Raw genomic sequence first — 16,090 nt, forward strand, 5'->3', positions numbered from 1 at the left:
GCAATATTTATGTGATTGGAATTAAGATTGCACATTTTCTGTTGAGGAGGCATATGAATTATGACTAATGGATCAGAGAGATATGGAGGAGAAAGCTAAATTATAGTTGTGAATTGCAAGGTTTAGATGAGGTATAAACCATAAAAGAGGCAGAAAGTTGCTAGTTGTGTCCATCTATATCCCCAGTCACCACCACAAGCCTGGTCTCCCTCCCATCACTATGCTTCCCTACATATACAGCTTTTAACAAATATATAAATAAATAAAACCTAAATGTTTATATCGGAGGGAGGCATGGCGGGGAATGTGGATAGCGGAGTGGAGCTAGTGATGTATGGGAAAAATATTTGGGAGCAAACTGTGGGAAGCAGGGTGGTATGAGGGCACGGATGCAACGCAAGAGAGAAGAGTAAAGTGGACGCAGAGCGGCAGAGGGCTAGGTCATGTGTGGGGTGTGCATGAGGTAGATGGCAAACAAGTGGGGTGGAAGAGAGCTCCAACAAACTGGTTACGGTTCATCAGAATGTAGTATCTATCAGCTCCTCCTATGTCAGCTTAGTCCCCACATACTTTCTCAACCCCTTTGGCTCTCCCTGGCATTGCTGCATGGTGCACCAGAAGAGCTGATGGGGAAAGGTGGTAACAGGTGAGAGTTTAAGTTGATGTGAGGGACTGAATGGCGATCTGCAGCTGTACAGATGTAGCCTAGATACTTTTGATCAAGGCATCAGTACTTAAAAGCATTCCTCCATACTGCCTTATAATCACCAGCACATCAGGCAGCAGCATCCAGGAATCAGAATTTCTACACAGAGGCACTGGTGCACTGAGGCTCCCCTGGGTAGGTGACATGGCTGTTTAGCTAGAGAAATGCAAAGAAATCTGAACACAATGACAAACTTCCAAAAGTTAGTAAACTTTTTCCTAAAAAATTAACTAGAAAATTCAATTTTGCAACAACTAAGATAACTGGAGACCAAACAGAGGGATTTTAGCCCCCTGAAAAGGCAAATTTTAACATGTCCTACACTACAGAGTTGCTTGTGACACCCCCATAATATTTTTTAAAAGTTTAACTGAAGTAGCACAAAAAAATTCTAGGCTGGACACACAATAGGACTAAATAGGTCCTCCGACACTGAAAACTGCACAATCCAAAGATTTAATGTACCATTACAGTGATAAGCACCAGCATACTGCTATTGCCAGAAATCTTCATGTCCTGTAGCAGATACTGCAGACTGTGATAGTGCATATCATTACTCAGACTAAGTGCTGAGTAACTCAAAATATGGAAATTACTGACACCATAAAAGGAGAAAAATGTCAAGCAGAAAAATAAGGTGGGTGGTCACAAACACACTACCAATTTTGTAAGATTTTGCATTCTGCTTGAAACTAGTGAAGTAATAGCTCATTCTACTGGATACAGGCTAAAGGTTTCCCTTCTGCTTCAGATCCAGAAATCACTGTTGGCTCATTTGTTCTGTTACTTCACATGCAATTAAATCAAGATAATTTGTTTATTTTCAGTCATTTGAAAGTGAAGCTTTCTTTGGTTCTGAGAAGTTTCTACCAGTCTTCAAGATGGTTCATACAATCATTTCAATCTTTAAAATGAAGACAAAAATAGTTACCTGCCAAAAATAGTTACCTGCCTTCTCTGTTCAGTTAGGAGGTCATTTGCTTTGGTTAGATTAGAACTATTTTCTTTAAAAAGGCTCAGAATAGTTTGGGCTTTTTCTAAGCTCTGATATTACCAACGAAAGGAGAGATTACTTACCTACACAGTAACTGGAATTCTTTGAGATGTTTTGTCGCTATGGATGCTCCAATTGATACATGCATGCATGCCCACATGCCTTTGATCAGAGATTTTCAACAGCAGAATCCATGGGTTTGCACCTCTGCTCTACATCTCCTTGTGCTCTGGTCTGAGGATACGTAGGGAAGGGCAGACCCGCTGCTGCTCCAGTTCATTCTCTACCATGCAACTTGGTGAGAGACCAGGACTCAAAAGCAGAGGGGAAGGAGAGCAGCTAGTGGAGCACCCATAGGGACAAAGCACCTCAAAGAACTCCAGTTTGTGTACAGGTGAGTAACCTCTCCTTTGAGTAGTGGTCCCTATGGGTGAGCCACTTCAGGTGACTCCCTAGCAGTGCCCAGACTACTGAGTTAGGAGCTGGCAGGGTCTAGTACCAATTGGAAGACAGCCATCCCAAAGGCTGCATTTGCCTAGTGCTTGGAAAAATCAGGGGGTGGCCTTACAGATGTCTAAAACAGTAGCAGTTTTTAAGCAGAGCCATAGAGGGAAACTGTTCCCTAGTACAGTGGGCAGTCACCCTAGAAGAAGGGTGCCATGCAGAAGCTTCATAGCATGACAGAATACAGCCCAAAACCCATTTAGACAGTCTTTGAGCAGATATATAGAAACAAAGAGCCTAGGGGAGGCTTTGGTACTGTGGAGATAGACGCCTACAGTTCTTCTAACATCCAGGATGTGAAGATCAGTTTCTTTCCTAGAACTGTGAGGTTTAGGGTAGAATAGCAACCGAATATTCTGATTAAATATGGCTGTATGAAAAGATCTAGGGTAGGAAACGAGGGTGTTGATGAAACGTCACTTTGTCCCGGCAGAAAACTGTGTAAGGTGGATCAGCCATAAGGGCGCCCAATTCCTCAACTCTCCTAGCCAAGGTGATTGCTACTAAGCAGGAGGGCTTGAAAGATAAATGAAGCAGAGAGCAGCTCACCATGGGCTTGAAGAATGGTTTCATCAGAGCATCTGGGACAAAGTTGAATCCCAAGATGGTGCAGGCTTTCTGACAAAGAGAAAAGGCACATAAATGGGGTCCCAGACAGATTTTGCCGGGATCCTTCCACTGAGGGAGTTGAGAATCTTCTGCAGAATAGACACACCCTCTTGGCCAAGCTGTGTTTGTTGGGTTCGTAGACTGTCCTGAGCTAGGCTTGGAGATATTGCAAATCAACCCCCATCATTTGTGGGACATAACAAATGTAACCTAACAGCTTACAGGCAGATCCAACCTATAGTTTGAGGACTCCTCTGAATGTCCAAGATTAGGTTGCTGAATCTGATGGCAAGAAAGCTCTGGTGGTTCTGGAATCAAGAGTAATCTCTATAAACTTGATGCACTGGACTGGCATCAAGACAGACAATTCTAAATTCAGCCTCAAAGAGCAGAACAGGACCAGAGCCTTAAAGCCTGCAGACTGAACCTCTACAAGGGACCAGCCCCAGAGAAGCCAGTTGTCAAAGTAGACAGCTGCTGGCAAAACAAAAACGCAGAATCATGTATATGTAGGGCTGGAAGAAACCTTGAGAGCTCATCTAGTCCAGCCCACTGCACTGAGGCACGACCCAAGTAAAACTAGACTATCCCAGACAGGAGTTTGTTCAGCCTGTTCTTAGAAACCTCCAAATGATGGAGATTCCATAACTGCCTTTGGAAGCCTATTCCAGTGCTACCATCCTGATAAAGTTTTTCCTAATATCTAACCTAAATCTCCCTTCCTGCAGTTTAAGCTGATTACTTATTGTCCTATCTTCAGTGGACATGGAGAACAACAGATCACTGTTTCTCTTTAAAATTGCCCTTAGCGTATTTGAAGACTTATCAGGTCCCTGGTCCCCATTCCCTCCGTCTTCTTTTCTCAAGACTAAACAGGCCCAGTTTTTAAAATTTTCCTTGTAAGTTGAGATTCTCTAAATCATTTTTATTGCTCTCCTCCAGATTCTCTCCAATTTACCCTCACCTTTCCTAAAATGTGGTACCCAGAACTAGCTCAAGCGCTGTGTTGGAGGCCTCTCCAGTGCCGAGTAGAGCAGACAATTACCTCCAATGTCTTATGACTGACACTCATGTTAATGCTAATGCCATTCTGGAGTGTCTTTTTCATAACTGCATCACACTGCTGGCTCATATTCAATTTGTGATGCACTATACCCCCCATGTCCTTTTCCGTAGTACTACCACCAAGGCAGTTATTCCCCATTTGTAGTTGTGCATTTGATTTTTCCTCAAATGTAGTACACATTGCACTTGTCTTTACTGAGTTTCTTCTTGATTATTTCAGACTAATTCATCAATACTGTCCTCCAAAGTGCTAGCAACCCCCTCCCCTACACCTTGGGGTCATCCACAAATTTTTATAAGCATACTGTCTACTCCATTATTCAAGTCAAATAATGAAAACATTGACTAGTACCGTACCCATGACTAGGGCCCTACCAAATTTTTCATGGCCATGAAAAATGCATCATGGACCAGGAAATCTGGTCTTGTGTGTGCTTTTACCCTATACTGTACAGATTTCACAGGGGAGACCAGCATTTCTCAAAGTGGGAGTCCTGACCGAAAAGGGAGTTGCGGTGGGGTTGGGGTGGTCCGCAAGGATTTTAGGGGGGTCGTGGTATTGCCACCCTTCTTTCTGTGCTGCCTTCAGAGCTAGGCAGCCAGAGAGCAGTGGCTATTGGCCAGGTGCCTAGCTCTGAAAGCAATGCCCCACCAGCAGCATTACAGAAGTAAGAGTGACAATTCCCTACAATGCCATCCTTACTTCTGTGCTGCTGCTAGTGGTGGCTTTGCCTTCAGAGCTGGGCTCCTGGCTAGGAGCCACTGCCCTCCAGCTGCCCGGCTCTGAAAGCAGTGCTGCAGCCAGCGGCAGCGCAGGAGTAAGAATAGCAGTACTACAACCTCCACCCCCTACAACAACCTTGTGACCACCACACAACTCCTTTTTGAATCAGGATCCCTACAATTACAACACTGAAATTATTCATTTAAATGTCCGAAATCATGAAATTTATGATTTTTAAAATCCTATGACCGTGAAATTGACCAAAATGAAATGGGAATTTGGTAGGGCCCTACCTATGTCAGACCCCTGCGGGACCCCACTAGATATGGCCTCCCAGCTGAACAACGGATCATTGATAACTACGCTTTGAGTATGGTCATTCAACCAGTTATGGACCCACTTTACAGTAATTTCATCTAACTAAGAGACACCACAAGGCTCTGTCTCAGGCTACAGGTGGTTGAAAAGGAACTGAAGCAGGAGCGAGTCTGCCCTTCCCTATAAACTCTCAGATTGAAGCTTGAGGATGTGTAGGGTGCGGGCTTGGACCTGTAAACACTGCCATAAAAAATTTCCAATCAAAGGTGCATGGGCATGCATGCATCTGAAGAAAAGCACCCACAGGGAAAAGCACTTGAAGAAGAACGCTGCATTTGTTGTTCCAACTTCTGTTATCACTACAAATCCTGCATTTTGGGACAAATAATTTAACACACATATTTACCAGATTTCAAAAAAGACAAAAAACACTGAAGGTATCACAACTGTTCAGGTATATAGGACAGAGAGCTGTCTTACATAAGAAGACAGACATGAAATAAAAGGGGTATATGAACAACCCTTTGTACATATTGTTTGCAACATGGGAATTGCCACATTGGATCACATCAGTAAGTCAGAGTCTGGAATCCTGTCTCTAACAGTGACAGATGATTCAGAAGTACCCTAGGCAGTTAGTGGTTGGCTAATGTCCTAAGCAAGAATGTTTAAATAACTCCCCAAGTTCTTAAGGTTAGATATTATCCACTTAATAGGTTTAATTTTTTTTGATAGTCCTATTTAGCTATGGGCCTTGATGGTAATCTGCCACAGATTCATTACATGATATGCATACAATTTTATCATTTTAAAAACTTGTTGCCTTTCAGTTTTCATTGGAAAGATAATCCTGCAATTCTCTTTCACACTATCTCCAATAAAACCTCAACAGGAGCAAAAAAGCTCATCTGATGGGCAACTGAAGTGATCCAACCGGAAGCCCAGCATCCTACACTAGGATGATAAAACAAAATTTTACTTTCATTTTCTACTTTTCACACTACAGGAATTGTATTTTTTGCTAATCACACAATTTTAGATAATACAAGCAAGGATACAAGCAAGCGCTTCAATTGCACCCTCTTGTTTGGTATTGTCATCTATTGCTCCCAGCCATGGAACAACCTTCTCTAACAAAATATTCATTGTATCCATGGTAGCTATTTTGCTCATAACACCTACACAACGAGCAACCATGTGTCTCACTGCAGTGCTTGGATGCTGAAGGCACACATAAAGATGAGGCAAATGCTGTATCAACTGAAAAGAAAAGAAAAAAAGTCAGATCTCCATATTGCATATAAATATATTTATTTTATCAATTATTGTATCCTAGTCAATACCATAAGGATACCCAGATTAAGACTTCTGAATGCAGAGATGTCTGAGAAAAAACAGTATACTGCCCAAACAAACATAATGTAAGACTAATTTACTTGCACCTGGAACAAGAGATATTCTCCAGCACAGTAAGAAGTCAAGTAGCAAAGCAAGACAGATGTATGAAGTTCTTAAACCAGAATTTAAAATCTAAGCACTCTACAGATAGGAAAGAAGTTTCAAACTGAAAAAGCATCTCAATCTGTGAGAGTTAAGTGCTCAGAACTTTTGAAAAAAAAAAAAAAAAAAAAGTGCTTACATATGGAATTAGGAACCTAACTTGAGGCTCTTTTTTAAAATCTTGGCATTTAAGTTCAGAAGAGTCTTTTCAGTTAGTCATTTTCTTCCTTGCTGACTATACAGGGAAATATTGGACCACATCCTATCCCAGTCATAATTGTATTGACCACCCTTCTTTCCACCTTAAATCATTTCACATTCCTGAGTCAACTACAGCAACTGCTTATTCAGAAAAGTAGAATTAGGAAAATATATTATATTTGTATCTATACTTTAATGCAGTTTAACAGCAAAGAAGAGACAGGCCCATATGACCAGTCAGCTCCCCACAGACAATTTGGAAACCTCTGAACCAGAACAAAATACATTTAAATTCAAGGAGCTTGCTGTTGTCTTTAACACAATGTAAACTGCACTGTAGCTTGAATTTCAGATATTACCAACAACTACATTTCCAAATGGCTTTCCTCCCTCTTTATAGATGATATATGAAAAAATAAGATAATTTGATTTTCTTGACCTATCCTGCACCTTGTAGATAAAACAAATATGGAATTGAACTATATTTAAAAAGGCGCATGGCATAAAGAAGGGATAGAACATGCAGCTTTCATATCTAGAAGCTAAATTAAAAAAATGCAGGAGGCGGTCTCTTTTCTTAAGGAGACTAATATAAGTGATCTGAAGAGAGTACACAAGCAACCTAATAGCAATACAACTATATAAAGAACTGAAGTATTGTAAAAAAGAACAACAAACAATGGCAATGAATGCAAATTGTTTGGTCAGGAAATCACTTTGGAGTAGAACATGCTAATTACCAAAGGGTGAAGCTGAATGTCCATTGACGCTGCTGTTGTTTCAAACACCTGTAGAGAATTGACCAACTCCTGAGCAGACACATCTCCCTTTTCCAATAAGGATTTCCGATCTGTTAAAAACAAACAGATGTCCAATTTCAGATAACACACATGCTATAAGAAAACAAAAAAACAAGAACATAATAAGAAGTGTACATACCAAAACTGTTTAGGTTAATATTATTTCTTAGTGGACCAACCATAGCATCCCAGAGATGAGGCAATCCTATTACCATTTCAGCACCGAAATGTTTTGCTATAGTAGATAAGGCAAATTCAGCTCCTCTCCTCTGTACAATATATGGCTTCTGAGCCTAGAATTAAAATATGGTTGAGGGAATAAGTAGATTAAAGGAATTTAAAAATGAAGCAAATCTTGTTACATTCAAGCAAGGTTTAAGTGTTAAACAAACCTGCAAATTGAACAAAAAAAAAATAAAACTAAGAATGTCCTTCCCTGGCTCAAACTTAAACAAATTTGATTGCATAACCAATATTATACACTACTGTTCATCAAGGGGAAGACTCAGGGCTTGTCTACATGAGGAAAAGCCTGGAATAGCTAGTGCATGCTAGCTACTCTGCATGAACTCCTCATGTGGAGACTCTTATTGTGCACTAAGAGTGCCCTGTCCAATTATTATAAGCTTATACTCTTTAGAAATGTATTAAGTTAAACCACACAAAGCCATTGTTAATGCACAGAAAGTGTCTCCACACAGGAAGTTCATGAAGAATAGCTACTGGCTTTAAATTCACCCCCTAACCTGATGCTCATTAACTTCCCCACGTAGACAAGCCCTCAGAGTCTTATCTGAGCTTGGGGCATCTTTGGTGGTAGAAGATACTGAAGGACAGTTGGGCGATGCTCCAACTTTTATACCTTTGGAATCCTGTACCAAGAGAAAGGGAAGTAACTTCTGTGATTACTGCTCTCTGGAAGTTCACAGTACAGGCACTTACATTCTTTACAAGCAGTATTATGCAGGAGGGCAAATTGAACTATTTATAGTTACTATGCAGCATCCAGTTAGTAGTTCCTTCTGTTTTAGCTCCCGATTTAACAAGGTAGTTAAGCATATGCATAACTCTAAGCAGGGGAGTAGTCCTACTGAAGTCAAGGGGACGACTCACCTGCTTAAAGTTATGCATGTGTTTAACTACCTTGCTGAATCAGGGCCATAACTGCTTATGAAATTTGTTAGTCTCTAAGGTGCCACAAGTACCCCTTTTCTTTTTGCAAATACAGACTAATACGGCTGCTACGCTGAAACCTATGAATTTTGAGTTACAATATAATAGATTCTGCCAGACTTACTCATGTTAAGTACTTAATGTTAAGCACTTAAGTCCTAGTGGAGCAAATGGAGCTCTTTGAACACTAAGCATGGCAGAAAATACATCTTACTTTTGCAAATATCCAGTTGAAGTTCATACTTTGGATCTGTCTACACTAAGGAGTTTTAGAAGAAAAATCTGTACTGATGGGAGCCAAAGCACAGACAAGGCTCTGCCAAGTATACTTGTAGAGCAGGTTTTTTTTTTTTAATATATATATATATATAAAATAAAAGATTCCCCCTATGTTTTCCACTAAGATTCCCTAGTGTAAGTGCATCTCTTGAGTTTCAGAGCCACACAATAAGTTATTTGGCATTATAGGAACTTCGTTTTTTCCCTTCAGAGAAAACACAGCAAGTATCTCTTCCCCACAAAATACCTCAGAGAACAGCTTCCTCTTTTTATTGAGCATACAGAACTAATTTCATGCCATTTCCAGTTTACTGGTTGGAGTTACTCATAAAATATTAATTTATTTTCATGGTTTATGAACTTATAATCTAGAAAAAGTTAAGCTTCTGCAGAAGATATCCAGTTCAACTTTTAAAATATCAAAAAGGAAGCACATTGTAAATTAATTCACTTAATTATTTACACAAAGGCATGTATGTAGAACGTTTGTAAGGGAACTAAGTAATGTGTAATTACAAAGCCAAGTTATCAGACCTCTGACAACTTCCACATTCAAGCTAAAAGTTACCGATGGGTAAGAAAGAAAAAGATTTTTGTCATTTAACCATGGTGACCTTACCTTGGAAACGATATTTTTCAAATGAATTTACACTAGTCTATTGTATGAAGCAGATCAGTTCTAAATTTTTCCTTTGATTTGCTAGGTGGCCAGTTGTTTGAAGACTAGCTATTATTCATATAGATTACATGTATCAGTCTAACACTACTTTCTACTGGGTCCCCCAAAGCAATACTAAATACAAATTTACACAGTAAATAATGGCTTAAAATAAAATTGTTTAGAAGTAGATTTTAATGAATAAGGTATTAATGGGATGCTTTCAGATTCTTAATTCAACTAGTTAATACAACACTTGCAAAAATAATTGCCACATTACAAATGTGGCATTCAGAGATACTTAAAAAAATCTTCGGGTTCTGTCTCAAATTTCTGTAATACATATTGAGCAGTCTTCTGTCCGTCCCCCAATGTAGACACCAGGGAGAGGGCACACTTTTAATGTAGTACTTGAGAATTTAATTCTGCATGTCCCATTTACATGAATAGCTGTTTTACTCAGGACTAAATGTTTCCCTTTAGAATTAGTTTATTTTAAGTTTGATACCACTACAGATATTTAATTCTTCCTCTATTTGAACATAAAGTTCTTCATGCTGCTTACAACATAAAAAAGTAAACATGCACTCAGTTTTTAATTAAGAAAAACTATTGCGCCAAGCTTTGTGTAACTCCATTGACTGAAATACAGCTACATTTAGAAGAACATGTCTTAAGTATAATGATAATCAATAATCTAGCTCTAAAAAAAAAAAAACAACAAACAAACAAAAAAAAACCCAACACACAAAAAAACCAAACAAACCCAACTTATTTACCTCATCAAGTTCAGGGGTGAGGTTTCCACTACTGCCTGTTGGAAGGTCTGCAATTTGGGCTTTTGGAGCCTTTGGTGTAGGACCTCGCCTACTTGTGATGGCAAAAGCAGCTTTCTGATGTCTATACAGAGTAATTATTCCTCTGTGCTTGGTGACAGTATGGTGCATCCCATCTCTCTCAGAGTTGGGTCCTATAAGAGGATAAAGTTGACAATCTACTTTAAAATACAGTACCAGAAATGGGTGGCAGTGGTAACAATCAACTACTCTTTGTGCATCTCAACTTGCTTTACAAAGAAGGGTAAATATCATTTTGTGGATAATGAAAGAGGTTATTTGACTTGCACCAGATCACACCGTGGGTCAGTGAGAGCCAGGAATGGAAGCCACACCTCCCTAAATAGGGTGTGCCTAGTCCACTGGGCGACTCTGGAGAGAAACCACACACTAGTAGTGAGCAAGTAGTTCATAGTAAAATTGAATGTATAATTGCAAAAAATTTTTAAGGAAAGCAGCTCATCAGACCAAAATCATCATGATGCACACTCACTCCCCCATCTCTGTTTGTAGAGACTCGGAAGAATTTTACCCTGAAATTTAAGATGGGAAATATACTTTGGGCACCCACAGATCTAAAGGAAGAATTAATACAGATGTGGTTAACTAGCCTTACTTTTCAGCTACTTTTCAAGTAGTAGGAGTGGTATTAAAAAGATTAACCAACCACATTTTTAGGTTTCATCAGATATGTGGGTACCATATATGTATGTGTTACGTGGAATTTACTTCAGAAGTATTTTACTTGCAATTCTAAACACACATACAAAAAGGACATAAAATGTTAGTCAAGCCTCACAATAAATTTAATATTTCAAAAATTTTGTTTCTTAAAAGTTTAGGATTCATATTGTTCATCTGAGAGGTAGAGATTTACTTTTCAGCCACAAGAATGGAAAAGCATTAATTTTCAGGACTATATTTGCAGGGTCTGATTTCTTCCGTTAACAACATCATTACATGTATTTGTGAACATTTAATTTTCAGTTGTCTTATGATTAGACTGCAGAACTACAGCATGCAACCACATTAGGTTTATTCTATGTAAAATTGTACTAGCAATATTATTCTAACAGAATAGTAACATCCCTCATTTCCACATAGCATCACACTTCTGCTCCATGAAACATTTCAATTTAAAAATCATCCCAGGAGTCCATTTTTTTGTTGTGTTTTAAAAAGTCTTCCACACAAAAACTTCCAGAAAATTCACTAAAACCAATTCTTGAGCTACACTGCTATGTTCAAAAAATAAATGTACATAGCTACTAATTTTTCAGACATCTCCTACAGTTCAAACAAGAAGTTAAAACAGCTGATTGATTTTAAATACATAAGTAGAACACTCATGTAGATATCTACTATATATAAAAAAAACAACAAATATTTCATTTATGCAATTTTTTTCAAAAAACTGACACAGACTTCGACAATATACCTTTAGAGTTTTCATGGCTGCTTTGAGGTTGCGCAGGACATGCTGCTAAGGGAGTAAGATGTGGGTCCACACAGAGAGAGTTGCAGAGATTTTTTATGATCTTCGAGTTGGGGCATGGAGATCTTGATGTACACTGTTGAAGTAACTTAGCTACGCACAAAGCTGCATAGTTTTGTACCAGTGTGTTCTCTTCTTTTTTGACAGTTTCCATTAAAGGTTTTATGACAGGATTTAGTTTTTCTGGAAGTTGTTGTAAGCTCACAACAGCACATGCAGCAAAAGTATGGACTCGCAGCTGTAACACTTGCCATTCCTGGTTTGTTTCCGTAACAGTCATTTGGACTTGTTGTCGTTTACTGTCCAATTGTTGTAAAATACTAGGATTTAAATTAAAAGCTGATGTAACTTCATTGAAAACAGTAGTAACCTAATGAAAAGAAAACTAGAGTTAAAACCAATTTGTGCTTATAGCACAACCAGATTTCCTCTAAAAGAGGAGGTGGGGTTTGTGCATGATGAAAAAAACACTGGGTTAAAGACACAGGTGATCACACTTTCATTTCAACTTTAACACTGAGTGAAATTCTGGCCCCAATGAAGCCAATGGGAGCTTTGCTTAAAATGTCTCCCCCCCCCTTTTTTTTTTAAATGGGGAATAAAAAGTACTAGCTGGTGCCTATGCATTGGGATTCCCACTACACATACACCATGTCAAAATACATTTTACATCCTGATTGAAGCTTTCTGTAGAATATTTAATGTGGCCCAGTTTTTTCTTCTTCTATTTTCTTCTGTTTGACATTTCTTCTCTTCCCCCCCACCTCTGACGAGTGTGTTTTACCTTACATCCCTCCAGTAGACCTTTCCTTCTCCCTTTCTAAATATCTCCCATCATTAATTTCTTTGTCTCTCCTCACTTTTGTTAATCATTCCATTTCTTTCCATTCACGCCTACAGCTCCCTTTGCCCTACTTTCCCCCAGCTTACTTGCAGGACCCCCTTCCCATTATTCCTCATCTGGGACACAGATAAGTGGTTAGAAGGATATCACATAAGTCCTGACTCCAAAGAGTGCTCTTCAGTATCTGCCTAACTCCTGTTAGTCAATTTTGCAGCAAGACCCAGATGACTGGCAAACTGGTAAGTCACTGAAGCTTGGGAGAGAGTCTGGGAATTCCCTATATTTAAGTTGTCCTGTGCCCAGCCAGAAACAGCTAGACATTCTACGGATTACCAGCATGGGGGTCTGAGAAAAAGAGACACAGGCAAGAAGAGCTGTGCTGTCCAGCATACTGGGGCAAGATGTGCAATGCTACAGAGTCATGTGGAAGTTGAGCTGCTCCTCAGCTGACTTTGTAATAAAAGGATTGCAGTGCTCCTGGAACATTCAAGATCTTTGATTTGACATGGGCCTTATGTCTGCTGTTCAATCAGCATTTGCTGATCTCACTACCCTGAAACTTGCTCCAGGCACACAGGTGGGTAGAGAGCAAGAGGAAATCTGGTAGGGACACTGCTGCACCTACTCTGTGGTACGGAGCTCATTACTAGATGAAAATACTAACATTGTTAGTAATGAGACAGCATGCACAAGTGTTCACTAAATATTTGTGCTGCATTTGTACAGAAGCAGAATGATATATTCATATCATGGAGAATGATGCAGTACTTTCCTGTCCATTAATAACTAAGGAGGGTTAGACAACCTCTGCTAGGGATAAGTGTTTTTAAATCATCAGGCCTAGATAACTTGCACCCAAGAGTCGACTGAGGAGATCTGATTGCTGATGTTAATTTTTAATACATCTTGGAATACCAGAAAAATTCCAGAAGCCTAGAAGAGTGCCATTGTGGTGCCAATATTAAAAAAGGGCAAACAAATAACAGACTCGGGTAGGTACAGGCTGGTTAGCTGGACATTAATCCAGGGAAAAATAATGAACATGTGGATATGGTATTCAATTGAAAGATTAAGGATGGAAATATAATTAATGCCATTCTACTTTGTTTTATGGAAAAAAGGCCTTGTCAAATGCACCTGATTTTATTCTTTGAGATTACAAGTTTGGTTGATAAAGGTAACAGTGTAGATTTAATATATCTTGATTTAGTATTGCACTACATTCTGAATAAGAAATTAGCATAACAGAATAATGACTAAAGACACAGGTTAAATGGATTAAGAACTATCTGGTAGGTCTCAAAAAGTAGTTGTCAATGGGAAATCCGCAGCATATAGGCATGTTTCTAATGAGGTTCTTCAGGTATCTGTTTGAGCCTAAAATACTATTCACATTTTTGTCAGTGATCTGGAAGCAACTATAAAATCACTGCTGATAAAATCTGTGGATAATACAATGATCATGCAGTGATAAATAATGAGGACAGGTTAGTCACACAGAGCAAGCCGATCACTTGGTAATCTGCATCCTTTCACAGAGAATGCGTTTTAATACAGCCAAATGCAAAGTTCCTGGATGCATGTCACATCTACAGAATGGGAGACTGTATCCTGGAAAGCAATAATTCTGAAGAGGATTTAGGAGTCATAGTGGACAAGCAACAATATGAGCTCCCCACATGACACTGTGGCATGATAGTAGGAAAGTGTGGGTCAGAGATATCCTTGACGGTGACCATAGTATCAAGGGCTGAACCAGTCTTTGTAAGTTTATAGATGAAGCCTGAGATCAAGCAGTACCAGCTAGTTTGTCCACTGCACTACTGGAGAATCCAGCTCAGAGATACAGAACAGGCCCCATGCTGCTGGATAGCCCTCCAGTGTCATCAGTACCAAGATATTTTTTGCATTGAAGGGGTTGGTACAGAAGTGGCTGGCTGGCTGGCCTCAATGATCATTAAGGAAAAGAAGAGGTATGTATTGGGGAGCATTTCTTCCCAGAAGAAGCTTTATTTTGTCCCATCCTCCACCTCATCCTTCTGCTTGTTCACTGGAGAATGGTTATGGGGACCTCAACCCTCTAGACAAGCATGGCTCCTTCAAGGAATGTGATCCGTGAGCCTTCCTCAGCACCAGAGAAGGGGAATCGGTGCCAACTCTCCACAATATCTGGAAGGACACTCCTAAAGGACAGTAAGAAGGAACTGTGGAGAATCTGGAGCAGCTTCTTCCTTTATACCATCATGCAGAGGGCACATATACCACCCTGACGGGTTCTGCTAAGGGAAAAATCTCTGGCTCTGGTGCACTGGGTGTGCACACACCTAAGGTGGAATGAACATATGCGATCACAAAGAAAAAATTACCCTTCCCAGGAAACCTGGATTTGCATATGTCCTATCAGCCTCAATTAACATTTGACTGCATAAGTGTTTTTTAAAGCATTGACCTAAAAGGATGTTGATAGGGAATCCAGTAGTTGGGTTTAAAATGGTGCCTCTATAATTCTGTAAGATATATATTTCAATGGAAAAATATCATGCTGCTAATCTTTTGGTTCATCTTCTTCTGTGCACATATAATGAACATCCATTTCTTATCTTATGCCAGAAAAAGCAACAATTCAAGTCACAATATATGTATTGACTTCTGAAAACTATTGCAATTCTTCAGCATTATTATACAGCACATTGAAAATTAGGACTAGAAACTACCTCTTCATTCAGATTTACTCACCAGTTCATTAGCTTGATCTATTGTAAATACACTGTAGTTTACTCTGTTCCCAATGTCAATGTGTGCATCAGCTAGTGATGAAATGAGTTGTTTACATTCATTCTGCATCCGTGTAAAAGGAACAGCAATTTCATCATAATAAAGGTGCTCAGAAAGGACTCCAAGTAAGCGTGGCTGCACAGAAAGGGCTACAGCTTTACATTCCTAAAACAGAACAAGCCAATCAATTCAGATCTTCAAGTGTTCAAACTGGTTATTTTGTTCAATTAAAGATGAAGGAACACAACTCAACTTCGCTAATAAATTAGATGTTCCTGAACAAAAAATTTAAAGCTTTTAACATAGCAAGACTTAAAGCGACAAAAATGAAGATGTGCACACAAACTTCAGTATACCATGAAAACAGTTAATGGTCCCAACATTTTATAAAAATTAATCATTCATCAGTACTGTATTAATGGAAAAGCTTTTCCAAGTAGGTTTAACACCCAATTTTACATGGATGGAGAATAACTTACTAAACAAGAACAAAATCATAACAAAAGGAAAGATGGTAGACATTTATGCAGAATACGTTGATATTAAAAGAAAGTCAAGTATCCATCTAGAGTTAATATTTGTAGAACCCTTAACACATTCACTGAACGA

General features: G+C 39.2%; 1 protein-coding gene across 4 annotated transcripts in view; it reads right to left on the minus strand.

Moving 5' to 3' along the window:
* BTAF1 (B-TFIID TATA-box binding protein associated factor 1) overlaps positions 1-16,090 on the minus strand; it is a 97,435-nt gene that overhangs the window by 42,944 nt on the left and 38,401 nt on the right. For all 4 annotated transcript variants that reach the window (XR_006292053.1, XR_005226330.2, XM_037905783.2 and 1 more), the window contains exons 19-24: positions 15,443-15,646; positions 11,806-12,232; positions 10,311-10,501; positions 7,561-7,714; positions 7,362-7,471; positions 5,979-6,180 (exon numbers count right to left, since the gene is read on the minus strand). Coding sequence is in view for 2 of the 4 variants with exons in the window: in XM_037905783.2 (XP_037761711.1) it covers positions 5,979-6,180; positions 7,362-7,471; positions 7,561-7,714; positions 10,311-10,501; positions 11,806-12,232; positions 15,443-15,646 (1,288 nt within the window). In the remaining 2 variants the exon portion in view is untranslated. The remainder of the gene's footprint in view (positions 1-5,978; positions 6,181-7,361; positions 7,472-7,560; positions 7,715-10,310; positions 10,502-11,805; positions 12,233-15,442; positions 15,647-16,090) is intronic.

Source organism: Chelonia mydas, chromosome 7 (genome assembly GCF_015237465.2).
Source record: "Chelonia mydas isolate rCheMyd1 chromosome 7, rCheMyd1.pri.v2, whole genome shotgun sequence".
Classification (NCBI taxonomy): domain Eukaryota; kingdom Metazoa; phylum Chordata; order Testudines; family Cheloniidae; genus Chelonia; species Chelonia mydas.